Source organism: Charadrius vociferus, unplaced genomic scaffold (genome assembly GCF_000708025.1).
Source record: "Charadrius vociferus isolate BGI_N301 unplaced genomic scaffold, ASM70802v2 scaffold413, whole genome shotgun sequence".
Classification (NCBI taxonomy): Eukaryota; Metazoa; Chordata; class Aves; order Charadriiformes; family Charadriidae; genus Charadrius; species Charadrius vociferus.
Genome location: NW_009647738.1, coordinates 1923259 through 1948602, shown reverse-complemented (window position 1 = coordinate 1948602; position 25344 = coordinate 1923259). Strand labels below are relative to the sequence as shown.

General features: G+C 42.6%; 1 protein-coding gene across 3 annotated transcripts in view; it reads right to left on the bottom strand.

The window, feature by feature from the left end:
* The window catches only part of RBFOX2 (RNA binding protein, fox-1 homolog (C. elegans) 2), a 110073-nt gene that overhangs the window by 5935 nt on the left and 78794 nt on the right, over positions 1-25344 (bottom strand). For 2 of the 3 annotated variants that reach the window (XM_009881871.1, XM_009881870.1), the window contains exons 5-10: positions 16212-16304; positions 13401-13461; positions 10961-11014; positions 10730-10822; positions 9479-9611; positions 4101-4140 (exon numbers count right to left, since the gene is read on the bottom strand). In XM_009881871.1, coding sequence (XP_009880173.1) covers positions 4101-4140; positions 9479-9611; positions 10730-10822; positions 10961-11014; positions 13401-13461; positions 16212-16304 — 474 coding nt within the window. The remainder of the gene's footprint in view (positions 1-4100; positions 4141-9478; positions 9612-10729; positions 10823-10960; positions 11015-13400; positions 13462-16211; positions 16305-25344) is intronic. The other variant, XM_009881872.1, reaches the window with a different exon arrangement.

Here is a 25344-nt window from a genome sequence, read left to right as displayed (position 1 = left end):
CATCTAGGTCCAGGTTTTAAAATCTTTAGTCTTGTCTCAAAAGAAATGAGTGTGGCTGAGCTTCTTGTGAAGATGTTAAGTCAGAGACGTTTTTGTCAAAGGGACAGTTTAAACACTGCCTCAACAAGGATATAGGAGAACAAAGGAAAAAAGGCTTATGCATTTTTACTGGGCAGTAACAACCAAAAGGCCTGTCTAAATCAAGATCGGTCTTTTCTGGTACAGTCTTTTGGATTGTCTGGGGAACATGTGAGAGAGATTAACACAACCCTAAATGTTGGTTATCTTAATTCAAGTTCTGGATATCCCATCAGTGTTGCCAGGGCTGTGCTAAACCCCTTTCTCCATGAGAATGTGTAGCACTTGAGCCTACAGAGCTCAATTGTCAAACAACTGTTATTTGCTCAGGTATTCACAAATGCCCAAATTTAAAATGACTCTTCTGTGATACTACCATCCTTGGCTTATCAATGAAGCAAGAAATTTTTTTTTTTTTAATTCCTTCTTTAACATTAGGTGATAGCTTTTTCCATATTGTCTTATGTTCCCTGAAATAACACAAACATTGCAAACCAACATATACAGGAAGCTGCAATCTTAACTAAAGCAGCATTCCAATTACTGAGTATGTTAATGTAGATAAACGAGTACTTTAAGACTATACAGTTCAGTTCAAAAGAAGTCCATCTTCTCTTCTGGTCTTCACATCCATATTAGGTGATCAATCCAACGAGAACATGAGGAAATCCAAAACTATAGCTTACTATGTCAGTGTGTCCTGTGGTATAAGCCTCCTTTTCCTTTTTCCCTTGCTATCTTAGACAGGTGTACAAAGTGTGTTGCTGGCCCTCTTTACTCCAAAGAGCCTTTATGCCACTAAGACACAAGCGTTCCCATACCCCTGGAGAAACGTGTCACTCATGGTACCATTTAGGTACATTTGTCCACCTGCCAGGTTTAGGCAGTGAGCCCTATTTTAGGATCTTGTACTTGTCCTATCTCAAATGTGTCTTCTCTACCCGCAAACTGCCCTATAACATAAGTTAAGAAGCAGAAAGGGCTAGAACCATTTCCAGTATTTCTGTATTAGAAGGGTGGCATATGTGCACCAGGAATGAGCATGAATGAATTAAAAGAGGTGACAGGACAACAGTGTCCATTGCAGCAGGTGCTTCTACATGGTAATGGGACAAGCATGACCTTGTTAACCCTTCCACTGAATTTACATTATTTTTTTGTTTGAATGAAATGCCACTCGGTGTGAAATCTGGACACACGCCGCCCTGCTACAGCGGGGGCTTGGATCACACGTGAGTCTGCGCTGCCCTAAAAAAGCCTCTGTTCCCATCTCTAATGTGGTGCTGGAATGGTTAGTATAATTCAGTTTTTTCCACTGCAATCCACAATCTGATCGGTTGGCAGGTCACACTGGCACTCCTACCTGAGGTATTTTAGCGCTAATGATTGGTTCCTGTAAGACTATTCTATAACAGAACACAGGAAGAGCAGTTCAAAAAAACACAGCTGTGGAAAGAAACAATCATACAAACAGCCCGCGGCAGGGCTCACCAGCCTTTTCTTTCCAGTGGATGCAAGCACGCTTTTCACAGGCAGCAGCGGTCTTCGCACAGGTGGGTTTGTTTGGGTTCCCCCCCACCACCCAGACTGACCCCATTGTAGAAGAAAGATAACCTTTCTTATGATCCGAAATGAAGCCCTCTGCATCCTGGGGCAGGTTGTTTTATGAATTCAGGTGTCTTGCCAGAGTGGGACGCATCCAACAAGAGATGGAATGCCTTCTTCACAGAAGAAATGGCTAGCAGGATGGTTGCCCCAGGAAAGAAAAAAGGAGTGAGGAAGAGGAGGAGGAGGAAAATGAGAAATCGGTGCATAACATGTATGCAGAAAAAGCAGCCCAAACTTGGGACACTTCCCCTTCATCTTGCCTACCACTAACCACTCCCTGCCAGCTCAGCTCCTTTCCACCCTTACTTGACACAACCCTATAGACTCTGAAGACTTAAGGCAACCTCAATTTAACTTTCCCCCAGTCCTAAATGAAGTACCCTCTGCCACCCCTTCCACCATCTGGACAAGCCTTTCACAGCAACCAGAGGGACGTAAGCACTGCAGTGAAAAGCACGACAAATCAGTGGGGCACAGGGACACTGTAATCATTCCACCTGTGGCAAACAAACTGTTTGGAAGGGTAACTTCACATTTGGATATGTTAACTTTTTCCTGAGCTCCATGTGAGGGCTCTGGGCAGCAATAACCTAGGAAAATGCACCACCATCTACCTTCATGAGTCCCCACTTCTATAGCCTTGCTTTCTGACAGTGAGACCAGAGCCACCAACAGCTAAGTCGGTAGATGTCCACCTAACGGTTCTAACCTGACATTGGGCTTGGTTTTGTGTTGCGTGTTGCTACTGCACTGCACCACCAAGTGGTCACGGGGATTCTTCATTATTGAAGTCTCTGTCCTTAAAACGTGTTAAAAATAAACCTCTCCTCCCCACCTGCAATGGAAGCTCTGAAGGAGCTTTCTCAAAAGAAATAGGGAACAATCCTGGCCAGTCTTCCCTTTCAACATGACAGCCTCTTATATGCCATACTCTGACAGAAGAGGCGCTAAGCACTGCTCATTCGCTTGCTTACTTGCTGTAGCAAAGTCAGTGGTCTGCAAAGCTGGTGTTTTAGGAGTGAAGCAGGAAAACCCAGAACCCTCTGTAGTCCTTGACACAGTTTTATATATATATAGGAACATCTGACTAGGCAGGACTGTGCACACGATAGTATACATAAGAATGAAGAAATGCACTCAACATCTCTATGCTCAGACAGCACGTCTTCCAACCGCTGTAACTGTGTTGGGAAAAGCACCTTTACAAGACCTGACCCTCCGTATAAGCCAACAAAATCCCAAAGCTAATTCCATCCATTATCTCGAGTCTAACCCCAGAGTCCTCTTTATAAACATCAGGAGCAGCACCTTCAAAGGAGTGGGGAAGTGAATTCCATGCCGACAACTGTGTCACTAGCCAATACAAAACTTCCCCAGCTCCAAAGAGCTATTACCTACAATACCACAAAAGGGAACTCTGCTAGAGCTAGGCAGGTCACAAGTTGCAATGGCAGTAGCGGACCTGAACATTTTGGCTTTGAAGGACATATTCCTACCATAGCTGCTCTGCAACAGCTATCCAGGGATAGAGGAAACCCCTTTTTTCACTGGTCAGTCAGAATCCCTCCATCCACGACCCACTTACGTATACAGAGATGCCCTGGAGATTTGCAATACAGACTGGCTAGGTAGGACAAAGACAATGACGGGACAGTCTCCCGTGATATCAGAGCTAACTCCCAGAGAGGAGGAGGCTGCTGACTCTTCTAACCGAACATCTCCACATATTTGTACTTTACAATTCCCCAAAGAGGTGAGAGAATCTAGCCTATTTAGGTACCATTTCTACAAGCAAAATGAGATGTCAGTTTTCACTCTAGCATCTCAGTCTCCATTTTTTAATCAGTCCCAGTGTCTTCCCCAAAGGGATTATCTCCACATCCCAGTGGCAGACGGACGTTTTTAAACATACAGCTCACTCAGTTTAGTGTGGGCTGCACAAATCAAACCTGAAAGGGCCCCAAGAGGGGAGAGAAAGGGGAGGGCGGAGGGGGAAGAAGGAAAGGGAAGGTCTGAGGCTAAACCAGTCCTGTTAATTTTATATTTTTATATCCAGATTATGTAAATGAGAGAAGTGTTGAGAGAAATTTTCATTCGCTAATCATCTCTCAGGTTGATTAGTAGCAGTGTGCATGTGGGGGACAGGACACCCAATAAACTGACCCTGGCAATGATCAGGAAACCCAAAGGCTTAGGTCTTGCACCCAGGGGCAAGCGCAGTGACAGAGAAGCATGCTTGCATTCCTAAATATATAAATATATATATCCACAAGGAAGAAGAAAATTAAAGTAAATGATATTTTAAAAAAACCAAACCAAACCAAACAACCAAACCAAAAGAAAAAAAAAAAAAAGAAAACAAAGGCTGGCTTGTCAGGGGTTGGGGACAAGAAGGCTCCGGTGTGTGTACTTACATAGAGGTCAGCACCGTAAAATCCGTCCTGGTAAACCACACTGCAGAAAATCCACACAAAAACAAAACAAAACAAAAAAAAAAAACAAAAAACAAAAGAACAGAAAACACATTCCGGTTATTGAGGACGGCAGCATGCACATGCGTTTTACACAGGCAGGTGATGTATGAATCCACAACCTCGGCTTTTGGCAGGAGCAAATCAGCGAGAGAATGTGTGTGCGCACGCACGCTAGACGGCTCCAAGTCATCTTCCACGGCATGCAAAGGGGAAGGGTCGGGCAGAGGGGGAGACAGTATGCAAAGGAGAGAGGGAGGGGAACCACCATCTTGTACAATAAAAATAGACTCAAAAAGATCTGATGTCCTGAAGAAGAGAAACAAGGGTTTAGAAACCTCCACTCTGGTTATTCTCCTGGAATGATTTTATTTACCCCCTAAACACAAGGAAACATTGGCTTCATGAAGTGGGCTTATGAAATCGAGGAGCCCCTCAGAAGGCATCTCACAGGGGCTGGAGTCACCTATGTCAGAAGCACGTTTCAGAGTTGTGTATGATTATGTATTTCGAGCTTCACAGGGCTGCATGACTTTGTTTCTGATATCCATACATCACCTGCTTTTACCCTGCACATTAGACATGCGATAAGATTTGGCTGATCACACAAGCATGCAAAGTATTATTATTCAGCATCTTAAAGAACCGATGCAACACCTCAGGAAAACAAGTCAATCAATTCTGATCAAAGTAAACACAGAGAAATGTAATTAAAAAGAAAAAACCAAAAATACCCACAATGCATTGCTTTCACAAGCAGAGATAATGAGCTAAAAAGGTTAGGTGACTGGTCCAAGGTCCAAGAATTGAAAGGTGCAGTGGGAGTCCCTGGTAGTAACGACCTATTCCGTAGCAGAGAGGAGCAACTGGAAGGGTTTCCATGGGATGGTGCTTTTTCTGCTTTAAGCCATAGTTTTCTTTCTCTCAGAACTTCAAGCAGGAAAACTGTTAAACCAGAGCCTGGGGTTCTCAAAGAGCCACTCTTACCAGAGCAATTGCTAGCGTAAGACTACGCAGCTCGCTTTGGGGACAGGGGTTGGGGAAGGATGAGGAAGGAAGAGAGGGGATGCCCCCCACCCATTTGAGTTCAGCGTATGCTTCGTACTAAGGAATTTCCTCCTGCTTTGTCCTCTGAATAGCTCCGCACAAACTCACTCAAGGCTTTAAAAAGCATTAGCCCCACCATCTGTGATGTTCGTGGATCTGATGTGCATGACTTACCAGTAGCATTAAAGAAAAAAAGAAGGTATGGAACACTAGCTTTTCTTTTGATTATTGTTTTTTACTTATCAGACAGAATGTGAAATGCTGCCAAGAGCCTGCCACCCTCAGACACCCACCTGTTGTAAGGCACGCACACACAAAAAAGCCCAGCAGATCTTGCCAAAATTCTGCATGCTATTACTAAAAAAAATAAAATAAAATTTAAAAAAAATCTGTTGCAGTGTTAGCTACTGCTTGAATGATTTAGTCTTGTTGTCCTCCCCAGGAAAAGTACACTCCATTCCCAATGGACAAAGTTACTATGGTCTCCAAGAGCGCTGGGAGCAGATATGAAGATAGAGACCCTTGTTAGAGGAAGAGGGGAGCCACTTCAGCAGGGAGAAGCAGGCCATAAGATCATGTTTGTTGAAGCTAAATTTTTACAACCACATAACAAAGAATTTGGCTCCTGGGGCAGTGACTTACATTGCTGGGTTCTCTATCTAGGACCAGGAGTGTTTTAGCAGTGATACTCCACCTGCTCCTGCAGGAAAGGCAAACGCATGACAGAGGAAGTGACTGTTGGTTTATGAACACGTTAGCAGTTTTAACAGTTATTCCGAACACATTCAGTTGGATGAATATAAGCATTACCACATTGGATCAGGCCGCTATTTCTGTAACTGAATCCTGTCAGGAAGAGATACTAGCGTCAGCTCTCCAGAGAGAACTGCAAGGAACACTAGTAACAGGTAAGAGCCAGACTTTCTGAGTCTAAACAACCAAGCACACATGCATCCTCCATCTCTCCTTCAGTTAGGACTTGACTGACACCGACTGCCAGGTCTGAAATTTAGCAAGGTTTATTTATATGCTAGAATATCCTTATCTGTGATTCTTAATGCTAGCAAAAACTGAGAGAATTCCTTCATTTGAGAACCACAGAGACCATTCTGGTTATGTAGACTGACCAGAAGCATAAAGCAGCCCAGCAGCCCATCAAATCTCAGTGGCATCTGCAAAAAAGTCCACTAGATGAGGTAAAACACATCCATGAGAAAAAGAAATATGCTGGTTTTGTAAAGCAGTCATCATATCATTTAGGTGTACCAACAGTTGACTCTGTTGTAAAATGAACCAAAAAACCACTCCAAACCCCCGAAGCTCTCTACTGCCTTATATCTAGTCTGACTTTTATCTACTTCTGGTTTCGAGTCAGTGAATCCTCTATATACTTACACTCCTAAACTAAATTATTCTTTACTATGGCAAGCCTACTCTTCATTTAGGTACTTAATGACCATGAACAAGTCAATGCCTAACCTATAGTTTGAAAACTAAAATTGATCAAGCTTATTTAGTTTTGAGAGTTTTACAGTAGGCAAGCTTTTTTTTTTTTCAGACTGACTTAACTCTTACAGCTTTTGGTCTGAAGTGTAATTTGTCAGCATTGTCATTTAGAAAGCATGGCCACTACAAATCAGGGCAATATTCCAGTACAGGTTTTACTGATGCTATATATCAGAGGTTATAATGTCTCCTTAATTCTATTGAATGCCGCCTCGGTTATAAATTGAAGGTTGTATTTGTATTCTGAGGTCAGGCTCAGGTGACTATCTAACATCCTCTCCAATGGTCTGAGCAATTGCTCTCTAAGGCGTGAATAGCCTTCCCTGGATAAACGTCCATATCCATATGTAAGTATGTACATTCCACATATGCATTAGTAAATCTTAGTTTGAGTTCTTGAAATAAATGTTAAAACTATTACGAATGATATGATTTCTTGCACCTTCCTTTAGAGTATCTAGCACTAGGCACTGTGAAAACTTACTTGAACGGCCCTCAGGTCTGATCCAGCATGGCAATTCCAACAAGTTTTTATTTATCTATATTCTGCATTTTTTATAATTCTGCTAAGCTCTCAAATGCAGTGATACCGTTAAGCTGCGTAACTTAAACACCACTAAAGCTTTGTGAAAACCAATTCCTTCTACTAGGTTTGAATTAACCAGCAGCTTACTTTACTGTCTTCTTCCACGCTACTCACTGTCTTGATCACTCGTGTACTGTTGACTGATCTTATGGTGTCATCTTGCCACTGACCAGGAAGAAAGCAACTGATGCAGGATAAGCTGTCTGACTCCATGGAGGTCAACAGTGCCCACGTGGAGCAGTGGTTGTCCTACAGGTTACTGCACCATGGAACTGAATAGCACATTTCATATTACTCCACAAGGGAGATTCAGACTATGATGGCAATAAGGATCAGAATTATTTAATTGCATCCCAGTGCATGGGACTAGGGACAGTTCTGGGCCATTTGTGAACGTGCCTTGCTTACTGCTGCTCTGCAAGTGTTTAACGGATAGTACACTGCCCATGAAGACAAGAAATCAGTCAGCAGGGTAATGTAAGTAAACACAGTCATGAGACAGTATTTGGAAGGAATAATCATTGGAGCCTAGCCCATATTCCAAATGGAAATAAATCTTTTATACGGGACTCGGGCTGATTTATATCAAAGACAAGCTTAGAGTCCCTCCCAGTGCACCACTCGTGACAGCCTCTTGCTAGGAATGCTCCAGCCGTTACTCCGAGGGATGAAGAGCACATCCCCTCCCCAGTGCAAGTATTCCATATTCTGCTAGAAGGCAGCATTTAGCTCAGCTTTGCTTCTCTGTTTCACTGTGGAGCACTTCCTAATAAAACCAGACTGGGTCATTTTTAGAGCAACAGACAGGCAAGTTGCAGGTCAGAGGCTGTGGTTAGAGGCTATAGAATATGAACTAGGAGTGGTGGCAAAAAGAGGTGGATCTGAAAACCCCGAAGAAACACTCTGTTTGGAGGGCCAACATGTTCAGACAAGAGGTTTCATTTAAAGTCTTCCGGTGAATTAAATACAAACATTGCCAGATTTTCCAGAGAGCAAAGCTAGACAGATACATGACCACTGCAGCTTGCTTCCTTGAGCTCTACTTTAAATATCAGACTGGACTCTAAAAAGAAAGGGCCACAGTAGCTCTCACCACTTAAACTGCTACAGAAGGTACTGCAAAGCTTATCCAGCATATATCAGGCCAGCTCCTTGCACTGATGTGCGTGGCTTCCACCTCCGTTTTTAATGAAAGATTTGTAATTTATTCTCCTCCCTTTTGGGGCTAGTCTAAAGGAAAAAAGGGTCAGTCCACTTCTGTGTTGGAGGGTTCATTCCTACTCCTATTCTTTCTGAGAACGTTGCCTGGAAAACACGGCAAGTAGAATTCCAGAGACAGGCAATATGAATAAAGCATCCTCAAAATCAGAAACAAACCCCAAAAAAGACAGTTTGAAAGGGATCTGCTGATTTATCTGTTGTTCCATCACGCTTAAACAAACCAACAAAAACCCAAAACAAAACTCACATACAAACCTGGTTCCCTGTACTTTTAAACAGCACAATACTCTTTTGTAACAGCACCTATTCCACTGCATTACTAGTGAACAGTCAGAGGGCAAAGAATGCTAAGGCCACGCATTCACCATTGCTTCATACAACAGTAAGAAGAACGCTGCACTTTTGTTCTCCCTATATCCCAAACACTCCCAGCTTTAAATTAATGGACTTGATTAATCTTTGTTTTAAACCTTTTTAAACCGTCTCCAACAAAGAAAGCAAATCCATTGTGGGTAACTGGCTCTTCTGCGTCTTACTGCCAGATGGTGAGGCATGAAGGTAATGGATAATACTCCTCATTCCTGGATATGAAAACACAAATGGAGTGCAAAGAGCAGAACCTTTTTGGAAATTTTAGACCTTCTCTCTTTGCGTCCTTCTCAGCAGTGCAATAACATATTGGGTGAATGGATGATGAATACCATGTGGACAAATTAAGAAATTACGAGAAGGAATCCATCAGCGCTTTAAGCTGCTGCAAGTACTGAGAATTGTTTCAGTCAAGAACTTAATGTGGAAAAATTTAGATTTGCCCCCACTAGATGCCATCGTGTGCAGAATGCTCTGGCACTAGCAATATCCTGACTCTCACCATCCAGACAATTTTAGTTATTTTTTGGTTAACCAATTAACTACTTGACACGTTTGTGCAGAGCACTCCGCTCTCGTGACCAGTGCTTACCCTGGGTAGGCAGGGATGGCTGTGGGAGGTACCGCCCGGACTGCCCCATACACTGTCCTTCCTCGGCCCCTCAGATGGGCTCCCCGAAACGCGGCTGCTGTGGTGGCTGCAGTTGGATAGGGGAAGCCTGGAACTGTAAAGACAGACAAGGTGGAGGGTGAAAAGGATCCGAACTCCTGCCCAGACAACAACCGTCTGCTTCAAACAAAGTGACACAATAGCTCCACAGCGGTGGGACATTTTGCATCAGTCCTGCAGAGGGGCATGCTTATAACCCAGCAAGCATCCGATACATACTTCCTGCTACACCATGGCCTTTGGGGGAAGAAGGGTTGCAGAGAGGTTTGGCATGCAAGAGGTTAATGCTTTGGCATGCCTCACCCACCACAAACAGGGTACAAGTTCCCCCGCCTTTTTACACCGCCATGCAGTCTGGTTAGAGTCCGAGAAGCGCAGAGAGTTACTATCAATATAGCAGGCGGCTCTTCCAAAACTGCAGAGGCTCTTTAATATAATTTGTCAAGAGGCCCTTAAAGTCAACCAACTTACATCAGTCTCTTCCCTCCTTTCCCCTCCCACTCTTTGCCACCCAATCCTCTGCATGTTCATTTTAAAGCCTGAAAGACAAGATAGCCCATATAACAGCAGCAGAAATTTCCCATAAAGTGCCAGTTTACTCAGAGCCCACCTTCATTTAACAAGCGTCACCAATAACTGGCTCCATGTATAGCGGGGCCTGCTTTATTACACTTTACGCTGAAGTAAACTGGCTCATGATGAAATGATGTAAAACCTCAGAGGCATCTGCAAACACGTAATAAACAGATACCGAGAGGGAAGGAGTCTCAGGGCGCAAACCCAACCCAATGTGTGTCCAGGTGCATGCCACTAGGGGCCCTGCAGACTCGAGGTTTGGCAGCTTGTATAATATGTACTTTAGGGATTTGTCTGTTTGGTTTCTTTGATCTCAAAACGGGGAGGGGGGGGAGGGAATGGCCTATTCCTCACACACACCCTCCCCTTGTTCTGCAGCCCCCTCATCGCTCAGAAAGACCCATTCACCAGCACAGAAACACACTGCAGATGAACAAGTTACAGCCACTGCACAGTATACTTTGGCTCGAGGTAAACTCATTCCCAGCGAGACCCATCCTTTCAAGTATATATTATACAGACTGGAGAGAAGAAGGGTAACAGGTCATAGTTAACTCAAGCACAGTAACAATATAGGGGCCAACGGGGGCTACTTACTGATTAAAGGAATGTAAGTGTTAATACCCCCCCTTCCTGACAGGGGCACTGCGGCGTCATTGCCCAGCGAGACATCTGCTTGAAAGCTGGACGCTAATTTAATTTTAAAAAGAATAAAAAAAACACAAAAACAAAAACGTAAAAAGGTTATAAAGAAACAGCAGATTGAGAACATAAACAAACACCACTGCAGTTAAATGGCAGAAGTGGAAGTGTCTACTTAAGCTCTACCTGCATATAACTCAGGGCCGTACACCGCTCCAACCACAGGACTCAACTTCCAACCTGAAACAACAAAGACTGCAGTGAATGCCAAAATCTACACCAAGAGAAGGAGCGGGCAGTGTGGGTAGGGGGAACGGTTTCTTGTGTGCGCCCCAGCTTCACATGCACAGCTCTTTCCAATTTCTGCTTTGCCTCAATCCCCCTTGGTGTAGATGAAGGCCAACTGCCTTTTTCTAATGTCAAGTTCTAGGTACAGGTCGCTGTATCGGAGGGAACAGCGAAACATCAGCTGATCCGCAGCACGGCAGAGGCACCGCTGAGGGAATGCCAACTACCTTATATGCATATTCGCCACGAACACCGTGCGACCCTGCGTTCTCTGCACGAACCTTGCTGCCAGCTCCTCCCTGCTTTCACCGGGAACGCTGCGGATCCAAAAGCTCTCTAAAGCCACCAGCCCAGACTGTCGTTCCAGGCAAATCAATTTATAGCCTTAAATTCTCAAAACACCCTTCTGTCTTATTTGCTAGAGATCTGCTAAAAAGCAACAGTGTCTGAATTTCCTCACTAACCGAATCACACAACTATGGTGCAGAAAAGCAATTCAGTCTATTCATCTCACATTTTCTTCTCTCTGTGTTATTTTAGTATTTCCTGTCTTCTTTATACTGCTTTTCAGGTGAAAGCCTTCCCAGAGAATTGACTTTAGTATCATCTGGATAACTGGCAAGAACTGCAATTCATCAACATAACACCTACAAAAGAATAGTGCTTAAAGAAGTCATCACTGGGGTATGAGCAGGAAGACATTTCCCAGTCAGATCTAGAAACATATCTGTCTTCCCCCCCACCTTTCGCGGGAAACGAAGCAAGGGGTGTGAAGCTAACATCATGATCTGGGCTGTCTTCCACAAAACACTGCTTTCAGGAAAGAGCTCTTCAGCTAGCAACCACACAGGCATTTTTATTTAAATAAATCCATACTCCTCCTCTGTCTTAGAGTCCTGACGCAATCACTGCTCTTTTACACCTCTAACGGGCCTAGAAACTGTATGAACAACTTTGTGAACTGCAGCCCATCAACACCACCCCTTCATCTGCTGGCAGAGTATCAACGAGATACAACGCACACGGCCTCCACAAGGCTGGGCACGCTGCTGCTGTGCTGCCCACCTTGATGGCAAAACACTCAAGGGAATGATGGCAATGAGGGGACTGGCATCTACCCTCAAATTTGAGAACGGTTGTATGACCACTCATCAGTACACCTTGAGCCCGGCCCAATACTAAATATCTTTGTATAGCTTTAAAGCTGGCTTTTAATTGCTGGCTGCGAAAGCAAAATACTCCTACCCGTTATCATGGTTTCACAAGTCACTGCTATGTAAGCCAAGTTTTGTTACCAAATAGTCATACGCATTTTCTGCCCTTGTTTTCAGGACAACATAACACGGCTGCATTGCCTTTTACTACAAAAATCTCCTGGATCCTTTCAGACACAGAGACTCAGAATCCCAGCCTTTCTGCCTGTCCCTGTTTCCCCAGTTCTCTAACCAAAAAAGGATTGATTTGCCAAGAGCCATGCGACAAGTCACTAGCAGAGTCACAAATAAAATCCGTACCTTCTGAGTTGTAATCAAAACGGATTCTTACTCTAGCAACTACTTATATGCGGCTTCCTGCCTTGTTGAAGCTGTTTGAGAACATTTTCAGACCAAAAATAATTTTTCTGCCTGTTTCAGGACAAAGACTCAGATTCAAAATCTGTATCAAAGCAGCATTCAGTTCTGTCAGAAGAACGACTTTTTATGCTATATATGCCTATGCAATAAAATTACTGCACAGTCTGAAGAACCAAGATACCCTGATGAAACAGGATTCTTCATTACTCAAACAACTTGGTCTTTCTCTATTCAGGTTCACTGGAAAATGACTGAACACAAGCACAGTCTGTAACAAAAAGTGAGCAAACTAGCAGCGCAATGCCTCTGTTTTCTTGGCTGCTTGGGTACAGCTGTACTTTTACAGTTAGAACCTAAACTGAGATGTATCCAGTTATGTATCCTAAATTATCCTTCTGTATTCATATTTAGGTATCTACGTGATGGCAATAAGGCTCAGGACTGCTGCATATCCCACTGTACAGCAACAGCTTGTAAGTAGCGGCAGGCAACACATCGGTCCTTGGTTCCTTTAGCAGCTTGGCCACATTGGGCGTGTCACTACTCCTCTCTGTCCCCACTTCTCCATCTGTAAAAATGGTATTCCTCCATAAACGCTTAAGGGTTATACTGAAGAACAATGCTATAAATTATAGTTTGTGGTTCTTTGTTGGTTTCTTTTGGGTTGTTTTTTTTTTTTTGGTCCTGAGGAGAGGTCATAACTTTTCCCTTTTATCTTTCTTCAAACCTTTCAGCTCATCATTAGTACAAACAGTCTCTCTTACCATTTGCGTATGGCGTGACCATCTTCTTATTGGTCATCACTCGTGCAGTGGCATTGTTAACCTAAAAGTAAGAAAGGGGAAGGGGGGGGGAGAGGGAAGGAAGCATAGCACATTAGGGAAAATGGTGGAAAACTCTCACATAACACACATACACTATACTTCTCTGAGCAAAAAAAATTAAACTAATTTTACAAAAATGCAATCTTTTAATTACTTTTAACAGTTGCCATTTAATTATAAAAGTTACAGCTAAACGTGGCACTTTAAAATTATGCATTAAACAAAAGGCCAACAAGAGTAAAATGCAGATTCTCCGCCACCCTGCCACCCCTTGGTGAGCGTTTATTTTCAGCTCATTGATCGGAAGGGCAAAACCTTGGAGGTTTTGTCCAGGTTCTGTTCAAGAGGCAGCGATAATTTCTGCAGCAGCCAGGGCAGGGGAATTGAACCAGGTGGTGCACAAGCTGACTTGCTTCTCAAGCTCAGCATTGGGATTGGGGCCCAGCAGGCCACTGGCAGGCATATTTTTTCGATAGAAAAAGGTAACCTGGAGTCCATCAGCTTTAGATTTGAACTCCCAAGGCTTGAGGAGACTTCTGGAACTCCACCAAGCATTTGGACAGTCTATATTCACTGTTTTCCTCCCCACCATTTTCAATTTTTTTCCAGATTATTTTTTCCTTGTCACAAATTTCATGGAGCAAAAAGAAGAAATAAATTGTAATAGACCTGTGGGGTTGGTTTTTTTTTTTGTTATATTGTGCTCTCACCCTCTTTACAGAGCTCTGCATAAGTTCCAAGCAGTTTGATTGCTCAAGCAAGTGGGGTGTTACCACAGAGATGGTGCTGATAAAGAAAAGATGGACTGATTTGGAAGCCAAGTTACTGCAGCCCCGTGTCAGACAGCCTCAAAGTTCTTGCAAGGAGGGTGAAGTCTTTATACAACATCAATAATTTATCAAAGCCCATTTGGCATGGGAATTGAGGCCAGGGTGAAGAAGGAGAAAAAAAAAAAAAAAGGGATATAAAAATAAAAGCTGCCTCAGGCCCTTGAGACTTATGGATGGTGAGCATACGCAGGGTGGGGAGTCTGGAGCTACATTTACTCTCATTTCAGCCCCAAAACAATAGAAACATTACACATTTAAAAAGAAAGAATGGGAAACAACAATGATGAGACTGAGAGCATGCAGTTAAACACACACAGATAAAAGAAAGAAAAAAAAAAAACCAACACAATTGATTCAGAGGGTGGGGAGGGGAGGAGGGAGGAGATAGGGTCTTCACAGACAATCATTAAGATGGAGCGAGTGCCTGAAATCAGCTGCTACAGCAAAGTGCAACACAAGCACTTAAAGGAAAAATTGCCAGAACCGATCAGAAACCACCAGTCAGCAAAGAGACCAACAGCTGCATTTAACCAAGTAAAGAAACTGGGGAGGGAGGGAGGGAGAGAGAGAGAAAGAAAAAAAAAAACAAACAGTAACAGCTACAAACAGGTCTCAGAAAGAGAGAGCAGCAGAAAGAAGGGGCAGGAGAGAGAGAAGAGGAAATGGGTGCATTAATAAAAACCAGCCAAACTGGAGTTCAGTAACTCTGAGTAAGATGTGCAAGGGGAAATCACCATGAAGTCAGTAATCAAACAGCTCAGACTGCTACAAAACGATATGTACATCCAAAGTCCAGGCGGCATTACTCAACAGCATTGAAAATAAAAGGGGGAGAAGGGGGAAGGAGGTGGGTGGGGACAACAAGTCAAATCACATTTCGTAGTGTTAATGTGAGATGGCAGATGGATTTTTTCTTTCTTATTTAATTTTGGTTTTGTGTAATTTTAAAAAAAAAAAAAAAAAAAAGCTTCTTCTCTAGCGTTTTGTTTCACTTACCGCCAACTCGTACCATCGCCAGCATTGTGTATAGTTACCATGGAAAGAGGGAGTCAAGTGAAGGGCCCTAAACGCTAAACCATCGAAAAGGGAAATAAAAAAACAAAACAAAAAAAAAGCAAAATATGCAGACATCTTACTCAAAAACGGCGGCTTTTTTGTTTTAATAGTTGTACTTTTTTTTCTTTTTTCTTTTTTTTTTTTTTTAAAGGAAAGAGGGAGAGAGGGGAAGACGCCAGTTAGCCTTCAAGACAGTGGAACACCAAACTGGTCAATACCAGGCATGCCCGATACATGGCCATGTTGGCCATCCAACACTAACCTTTCACTCCCCTGCGGTGAGAGCTAGAAACTTTAAGGATTAGCTTTCACCGAGATGACTGTTGACCCTGGGCAGGTCAAGAACCCGGTGGTGCATACAGCACAGCCCACTCTGGGCTTCTGCCCCGCGTCTCCCCTCCCCTCCCACCACGGGCATCATCTCACACTTGCGTGGAGGAGAACTGGCCTCGGAGGAAAGAGAGGATACTGGCTGGCCCCCTGCTTTCTTTTTTGGACACAGAGTTAGAAGTCGGACAGTACTCTTTCAGTTAGTTTTGTTCAGGCCTGGTAACAGGAAATCGAAGCCTCGCAAACTGAAGCAAAGGAAAAATCAAGACAGCAGAAGGGCAAAAATTTGGAGTGGGTGGGAAAAAAAACTTAATAAAAGAAGAAAGAAAAGAAAAAATACCCAAAACAACAATAAAAATATTCTGTAAGGGGTGTAAACTTTTATACATTTCAGTGCAGGGAGGTGAAGGACACAGACACAAACACACACGCACACACAAGACTGGGATCCAAATGTGAAATAAGTGAAGCAAGACACAAAAAGAAATCAAAAGAATAAATATAAAGAAGAAATTGAATTACTGAAGACATGCACCTCGATTTTACGGCCCTCTACCACGGTGCCGTGTAATTTCTCCCTGGCCCTGTCTGCATCAGCACTATTCTCGAAAGTTACGAACCCGAATCCCTGCATGCAGCGGGAGAAGGGGGGAAAACATGCACATCGTTATATATTGAAATACTGATCTCTAGGTAAATAGAGAAAAAATATCACAGTATGAAATCGACATCAGCACAACTCAGCAATAACCTCCTAGAGTCACATTGTTGGTTCATGCATGTTTCATAAATGACAGAAATTAAATTCGATAAAATAAAGGAACTGTAATCATAAGAATAATAATAAGAGTAATTAAAAAAAAGAAAACATAAAAGCAATTGAGGCCAGACCAAAAAAGAAGTACAAAGTTACTCGAGACAATTTTTTTGTTTTGTTTTGTTTGTTTGTTTAAAAACACTAAACCCTGCTCCAACATAGGCAAGCTGGTCAAGCCCAAGGAGGGCTTCTCTCCCCTCCGCTAATTAACACACATGCTTTGCAGGACCCCCGCCCTTCCCAAACACAGTACAGGACATAGACACTGAGCAGCACTTCATTCTCTTGAAAAACTGCTATGAGAGCGAGCAGCGATCTGAGTTCATGCCTGGCACCAGGAATTCTGCGAAGCTTTGGGCAAATCAAACACTGAACCTTGCTTTTCCCACCTGTAAAATGGAGACAATAATAATTACCTACCTTAGAGAACTGTTGAGAGGAAGGGCTGTTTGTAAATCATCCCTTGTAAGCTCGTCAGGGCACAGCTCATGTCTAATCCTATGCCTGTAACTTCCCTAATAACGCATGAGGCCCTGAAAGTAAGCAGGGCTTCTAGGTAGCACCATCAAATAACATTATTTAACATGAAGACTTAGAGTATCACATATTCTAGTTTCAAAATTTTCCTATCTATAGTACTGTGTTGGACTTGAGTGTAAATCTAGACACCTAAATACCAATTCATTGGTAAAGGCAGGTTTTGTTTGCCACTGCTGACCTACTGCTACCTCCCTCCCACCCCGCTAACCCGTCTTACTTAGCTTTGTTCTGAGATGGCAACCTCTACGCCACGGACAGTAACAAATCTCTGCGTAGTTAGACCATGAAGTTCGAGAAAAATTGATGCGCCCTGCTTGGAGCAACCACAAAGGCTCGAGGACTACTAAAATGCCCCTTTTCAGGTTTACCGCATCCACGATGGCACATGCAACACGCCTGCCCTACATGCTCATGCTGCTGCCACCTCATGCAGTCGCGTAACAGGGCAGGGTACGAGATCATACTTCCTTCCATGGAGATGTGTGCACTGACATTAAAACAGAGCCAACATGACTAAGTGAATTAGGATTTTAACTAGGAAAAAATGGTATCTTATTACAGACAACTGTGATGAGAGATTCTTCATGCCACTCCAGAGAGCAGGGACAAACAAAGCTTTGTTGCATTCTGCTTTTAGGGTATCTTAAGAATAGGAGAAGGGTGACTGGCTCCTGTGGCTTGGTATTAAGCAAATATCAGTTTAATGTACAGAGAGAATTCTCTGCTGGCTCTGATACCCTCAGGAGCAGGAGGAACAAAACTTGCATTTCATGCAATGGAAACTCCTGATATTAACCAGAGAGCGCAGTGATGGGAGTGAGCTACAGCCATGCCTTGTCAGGGAAATGGCATGTCAGCCTCGTGGCCCTCTCCGTGCAGCTTGGGGTCGGTATGTATGGACTAGGCCCAAAAGGGGGAAAAAAAAAAAAAAAAGAAAGAAAGAAAAAAAAAAAAGCAGCATCATGATTTCTAAGCACTGTTAGCAACAAGACACAAGCAAGCCATCATTCTTCAAGTACTTTTTAAAGGTCTTTACAATACTAATCTTAAAAAGCCCAAGCCGTTTGCACAGGCTGGCCTTTATCATCCACAGCTAGGTTTCCAGCACAAAACTGTTACACATTTGTAAAATGCAGCTTTTATTTCTTTTTTTTTTTTCCCCCTCTTAACAGCAATAATAAAAGAACTTAGCCAACTACTGCAATGTTGAGATCAAAGAGAGCGCTCCTTTGGGCTCCAACCCAATAATCTAAAGCTTCAGATAATTTCATTTCTTCAGCTATAAATAAAAAGCTATATAAGTAACAAACTGATGCCTTTTTCAGAACAGCATAAAAATTTTCTGTTTAAATGAATTAAAATTGGAGCTACAAGAGATTGGGGCTAATAAAAGAGCCCAGCCGCATGTAACTCTGAAATATGTCACAGGAAACCAGGGGAGTGCAGGGGGTGTAACAGCAAAGCTGATTATGAAGGGACAGGGTATCGTGTCCGCTTCAAAGAACCCCTACAGAGAAAGGCAAAACTGAGAAACACAGCAGCACCTTTCCTTCTGGTTCTATATAATGGGGAAAAAGCATCTTTAAAAGGTTGGGGGAGGAGGCGAGGTAAAGACTGCAACAGGAATCTCTATTTCCCTCTTCTCTTTTTACATTAAAATTTCTGTTTGTTCTAGACAAGCCTGTGGAGACCGAATGAAATTTATGTCTTCAGTGATGATGTGAACTGAAAGCTGGAGAGCAGAGGGAAGGTAATTTTTTAGGCATTAATCTGTGCAGGCGAGAACCAAACTAAGACTATTTTAGTTCACATTTGTTTGCAATTAGTGAAGTCTGTACGGGATTTTAAAAACCCCATTATCATTAATTACCTTTAAACTGATTAGGAATTTTCACTATTTTTAATGTTAACTCAAGGCAGGGTACAATCCACATGCAGACTATATGAAAATAATTAACAATGTGAATTAAAACAGAATTAGTCTGATTCTGAACAACATAACTAATTAATCACAATTTTTGTTTTATTGACATATCAGTCCTTAGCTTGTGCAACAATCTTTGTTGAGAACCATTTAATGTCAATGCTGAATTAACACTTTACATAGTTAACTATAGCAGAGTCAGTATTTGTGCCCCCTTGGTTCGTCTTCTTAATGCATCTCTTGGACATTCAGATTTTCATCAGGAAAAACAGGTGAGCCATGCTTGACATTTTTGTTATTTCTAAGTTTAGAAACTAGCAATAACGTATACATATTTTTGATGTGGGAAAGAACAAAAGCACATACAGATAACTTTAATTCCTTCTCACAGATGACCTGTAAAGAATACGGATTAATTTGTACCTAAATACATATAAAACAAACAATTCTCAGTTTTCCCTCCCAAGGTTGTCTTGCCCTTGAACGAAAAAAAAAAAAAAAAGAGAAAAAGAAAGAAAAGAGGCAGCAGATACCCAATATTTACTAGCTTAGTGTTACAGCAGGTACTGGTTTGCTCCATAGTAGTAGGTATGGAGCCAGAAGAAGGGAAGATACAATCCTGGGTAAAAAAAGACTTACGGTTTCTAAAATGTAGATTATACAAAGAGCTTGGGTTTAATAAGGCTGTTATGATAACCAACAATTCCTCTCCACCAGTAACTGCCAGGAACTTCTCACAAGCAGAAAATACATTTAAGCCTCAGCGTACCCAGTGAACACTAAATAACCCCAAGCAAACATATTTAAGACTGGTGAGTAATTTGCAGTGCCAGACTAACCCCTTTTTACCCAAAGGTTTTTTCAAAGGGCCTGAAGAGACCGAGTAACTGCCACCCTTTTAGTCTGGCCTCAGACTCTGCAATAAATAACAAGCAACATGATGAGCAGTGAAAAAAATTATAAATGTATATATCATTGAACGTTTCCATCTCTGAAGAATGAGAAAGAAAATTTACCATGTAACCGTAAAGGGAGAAATCAAAAGCAGACGGTTCTCCTGGGTGTGGCCAGAACACAGAAATTAAACAAAAAAAACAAAAACAAAAAAATAAAATAAAATAAAAAGAAAAGAAAACCAAAGGAAACTAAACAGAGCCCCTCGAAATCCATGCATTGTTAACCCTTCATTTGTCAGAGTTTAGACCAGTCACCTCAGCAGCAGCATCTTTGCCTTGTACCACTGCAGCATGCTTGTTTTTAACCATTTTTTTTTTTCCTCGCTCCTTATTTCCACAATAAATAAACTTTTAGGAGGCTGGAAGAACAGCCAAGGAGACAGCAGTTTAGGCTACCTGTTTCCAAGGCATTTGGAGAGAGTAGGAGGGTTTCAGCTATAATCCACCTGAGATGAGCAGGACTGAATGCACTGACAGAAACACAGCACGAAATTCAGAAACACATTATTGAAGTTACACACACAAACGCACACTTTAAATTGGTGAGGGAATCAGTGTAAACTAAGCTGCCGCCATTTCAGCAGCTCTTCCAACTCTCCCCTGGCCCCGTGCCGCGCTTGGGAGTGCATTAAGGCACATACACATAAAGCACCTGTCCCTGTACCTGTGCAATCTGGTGAACCAGACGCAGGAATTAATAAACCTAAAAAACCATAAATGTATCTTAAAAAAAAAAAACAAACCCACCAAAAACCAAAACCAAAACAAACAAAAAACCCTGCAAGGCTATTTTTAAGCTGGATCATATCCCTAGTCCAGCTTGTTGTGTTGCTCCGGTGCCAATCCCTCCTGCAAAACCAGGAGCGAACGGCAGGAGCCTGGCCAGTGCTGCTGCTCAGCCAGTGCCAGCTCGGGTCAGGGGCTTCACGGCCCCGGCATCATCCCCAGTTGTGTGCTCCTCCTCCTCCCCTCGGATCTTTTTGTGTGGTCCGAGAGTTCAACTAGCTAAACTGGCAGAAGACAAGCTCATTTCTCTCTCTCCCTCTGCTGCATCAGTTTTTTGCTAATTTAGCACCCTGGGTTCAACTCCCAACACAGTGAAATGAGCACTACTGGGAAGGCGCTCCCACAGGAGCAGTAAATCAGTTTATACTATCAAGCCGTCAACTTCAGCCTTAATTATGCAAGTTTAAATAAACCAGTTCAGTGTATGGACTGATTTAAGTCATTCGCTTAGCATCGCAGCGTTGAAGGAGTAAAACTGTACTTCACAGAACTAGGATAAAGGGACACAGGTCATGTCTCCCTCATGCCCGTGGCATTATAAAGGGATTTGGTGGCCTGAGAAAGCGATGCCGGTTGCTGGCACTTAATTTGTTATTGAGCCTCTTTGTGTTAATAACACTATTTGTATTTCTGGCTCAACTGATGACATCTGAACAAAAATTGTAAAGATAGAACTAGAATTAAAACAAGGCCTCTAATTTATTTTACGTAACAAGGGGTTCTATTTCACTGAGTGGCAACTAAGTCCAGAACAAGAGTGGCTCAACTCAAAGCACCTAACCCATTTGAAGAAGAAATAAATGCACATGCAAATGTACTGTCTTTTAGGCAGTTATCAAAACCTCAGCTGATATTCTTATCTTAACCTACAGTTAACTGCAAACAAAAAAACTCCTAAGTGTTTCCACGCAGCTTTCTGCACAAGTTCTTAGTTAGCACAGGTTTACTTACAGAACTCCACTCACCAATAGATGCAATTTCTTCGTGAAAACAAGACAAACTACCATATAACCAATTTTTAAACTACATATGAGGCATTTCTAGACACTTCAGTCCTATACAAGAACTTGGAGATCTGGGTTTTCCAAGTGGAAGGCAGTGAGGGACATAAACTCATACTGTCCTGAAACCACGAGCTTGCTCTAATATGAACTCTTACCATTTAAAAATCTAAAAAAAAAAAAAAAAAATGCTCCCTCTCGAGCCAAGATTTTGCTGTGTGCTTACGCACTCTTGGTCTCTGAATGTCATTGAGGGCACATCTTGGAATGCCACACGGTACGCAGCTGATGAGCAAAGAGCTTGGATTCCCTTCCCCTGCAGCTTTACAAATGCCATAGGGTACTCGTTACGCAGGCAGACTGCATTAATTCTGCAAATATATCCACTTGTTCGGTTCAGCACATCAGTGCCAAAATATGCATCTAGAGGCTGCATCTCCACTAACAAAAGGAGCAGGAATCCTCTCTCTCGACTTCCTCTGGAGGTGTTTTATTCACAGTTCACTGAAGTGCATGGTAAACTGCAACCATGAGCAGAATGCTATTTAAAGGCACTTACATGGGTCAGAACTAGAAATGGTAAACAGGATAAATGTAACAAACAGCTAGTTTTCTGGAAGCAAGCAAAAAAAGACCCACACACATCAAGGGAAGACTGATGTCATTCTATTAAACAAGAATAAAACAAAATGAAATTCAGGAGATGTTTGAAGTTTGTATCTTGTTTCTCATACGTAGCAAAGCAATACCAGTGTGAAGTCTACCAGGGCCCATATAATCCTACTAAACAGATTGAATCTAGGCAGAAATTGAGTTAGGAAACAAGAATTCACATTGCTTTGAGAGGAGAATCGGCAAAACTAATTATTAACTGCTTCCTATTCTGCTGTGATACTGAAAGTCCACAAATAACACTCCCTAAGCCAAATGCAAGAACCTGAGGTGCGAGGTGGCTGTGACGGACACATGCTGCTCTCTCTTTGGTCACCAAACTCCCTAAATACACAGAGATCCTGAAGATGCAGCCAGTTTGATATAGTTCCCCCAAGCTGTCAAAGAAAACTGCCTGGTCACCTCAGGTGGATTCAAAAGGAAGAATGCAACCCACATGCTTCCTCCAGTCCCTCCTACGACCAGCACCGGAGCGATCCCAGCAGAGATCTCCTGCCGCAGCTCGGCAGGGACAAAGCGCTGCTCAGCCCCATCATACACTGGGTGGGGGTGAACCCAGGGCAGTTTGGGATTTACCACTGTACCTTTTAAAATATTTACAAAACATATACACAAAACTCTACAACCCTTAGGAACCCGGGGAAGGGAAAGGAGCATTGAGAACACAGCACAAGGCAGGCAGCAGGAGCATCTGCTTTCGGATTCCCAAGAGAGAGGAGGAGGAGAAGAAGAGAAAGAGGTTTCATATCATTAGATTAGAATGGAAACCACAGGGCAGGAAAATGCATTCAGATTGGGGTTTTTTTCCTAAGGTGGAGGAAGAACCCAAGAGTGAGTGAGTGGCCTCCAGAAAGATCCATTTCCTTTGCTTCACCATCAGATCACCAAACTGTTGTTTTTCCGTTATTATGTGAATACCAGGTGCTTCGTGCAGCTACACCCCACTCAAACACTGGGGCCTCCCATTTTCATGCTAAGCAGGAATAATCTTGCATTTTTTAAAACAGGAATTAATTTGGGTAGAGAAGGATGCAAAGATACCGCAAAATTACTCTTTTGGTGTTTTCTCATTCTGTTCAGATTCTGCCCCATCCCTCATATAGGCTATCAGTTTTGCAACTGCTTTTTGCGGTAAGATGACAAAAAAGCAGTAGAAAACTGCATGGTCAAGGACTGGAAGAACATCTCTTTGGATCGCTTTCTTTTTTCATATATTTATTAAGGGCTCAGGATAAAATTTGTCAAGGAACTCTTCAGCAATAACTTCTGTTTTAACTGAAAACCAGAAGCCTTGGGCATTAACAACTGCACAAGAAGGTACTTTTCACAGCGATAAATCAAGTTATCACAGAGCCTCCAACATTAGTATTGGCTAGAAGGGAAAGGGCAGCCATGGGCGTTTACTACAGGGCTGTATGGATGGGGGAGAGAAGTTCATGTGTGGAGAGGGAAACACTGTTCTGGAAAGCACAGGCAGTGGGAGATGAAGGATAGAGCTCACCACTTTGCCAGGCCAGTTATTTTTGTTCTTTCTTTTGCAATTACATCCAAACAAGTAGGGATTTGATAGAGGCCAGAGGCTATTCCCAAAGCCAAACAGAAATTACTAAAATCAAGACTAATTCACAGATAGCTCTGGCCTATAAATATCAGAAGAACAGCAGAGAGCAGAATAAATATTTACAAACTCAGCATAGCTGGTTGTTTTGGTAAAGCATATAGATTTTTATCCACACAGGGAAGTAAAACTCTCTAAACTAAGCCATACAGACATTTACTTGTTCAGACTGTCTTATTAAAAAACAAAACAAAAACATGGTGTTAAGCACAAACAAAGGATGGAGAAAGGGCTAACTCATTTCTTCTGTATACAGATGAACTGCTTTCTGGTTTCCAGCTAACACAGAGACTGAAGAATTTAAGAATGTATCTTGGGCAACACGGGTGGAAATCTGCCGAGGGCTCTGAACATGAACATACCCCGGAATATATGTTGAAGCAAAGAGGCCACCTTAAGACCGTGAACCTCAAATCCAAGTGAAAGGCATATAGACTCTAAACCAAAACTGCTTAGCTGAATTGCAACTTCAAAATCTCTTGTGTGCATGCACACATGTGCACACACGTGTGTGTGGGGAGGAGGGAAATTTTGTTTTAATTGAAAATGGGAATCTTAGCATTGATTAAGTCAAGCAGAGTATAGACATGCACTGTGCAAGCTTCCCCCATAGAGCTTTGGCAATGCACCTCGCTCCTGACCTGCAAAACTCCCTGCTATTCCAGTGCTGAACCTCCTGGGCAGAGAGAGAATCACATCAATTTGTCATTGTGGTGATACTGGTTATGTGATGAGAACCAATTGCCAATTAGGACAAAGATCACTGAATCTCTCTGCAGCTGACCTGAGCAACATTTGAAATCTCATCTCCAGAGAAATAAATTACCATTAACCCTCAACAAAACCTCTCTTTTAATATATCTGTAAGATGAAAATAAGTGTGTGAATGCAAATTCAGTGGGGAGAGGTCTATACGGGGCCGGGCAAGTAGAATGAGGATGCTTATATTAAGCATCAAATATCTCAAACATGAAAGGTTAGTATCTCAGAAGTGCCGAGTAAGTCTGCAAAACAGAGTAAATAAAATCCTTTCACATATGAGATATGACAGTTTTTCTACAGAAGTATTTTAATGCAACGGAAATGTGGTTGGAGGGGTGGACGAGTTAAGCTTTGCTCTTCTCCCATCACACAAAGCTGTTTTACCTTATTCTGCCTTCCCCACGGGGCACCCGTTGCTAGTGCAATGGGAACAGGTTGGTTTGAAGGCTCAAGCGACTGACTCCCCGTTTGTTCAAAAGGCTGGGGAACCCAATCCCACATCACAGACTGGAGCATCTAGGAGCATTCGTACATGCTGCCCAGAAATGACCGTGCTCAGGGTCTGGACTCAGAGGGAACAGGAGACAGTTCC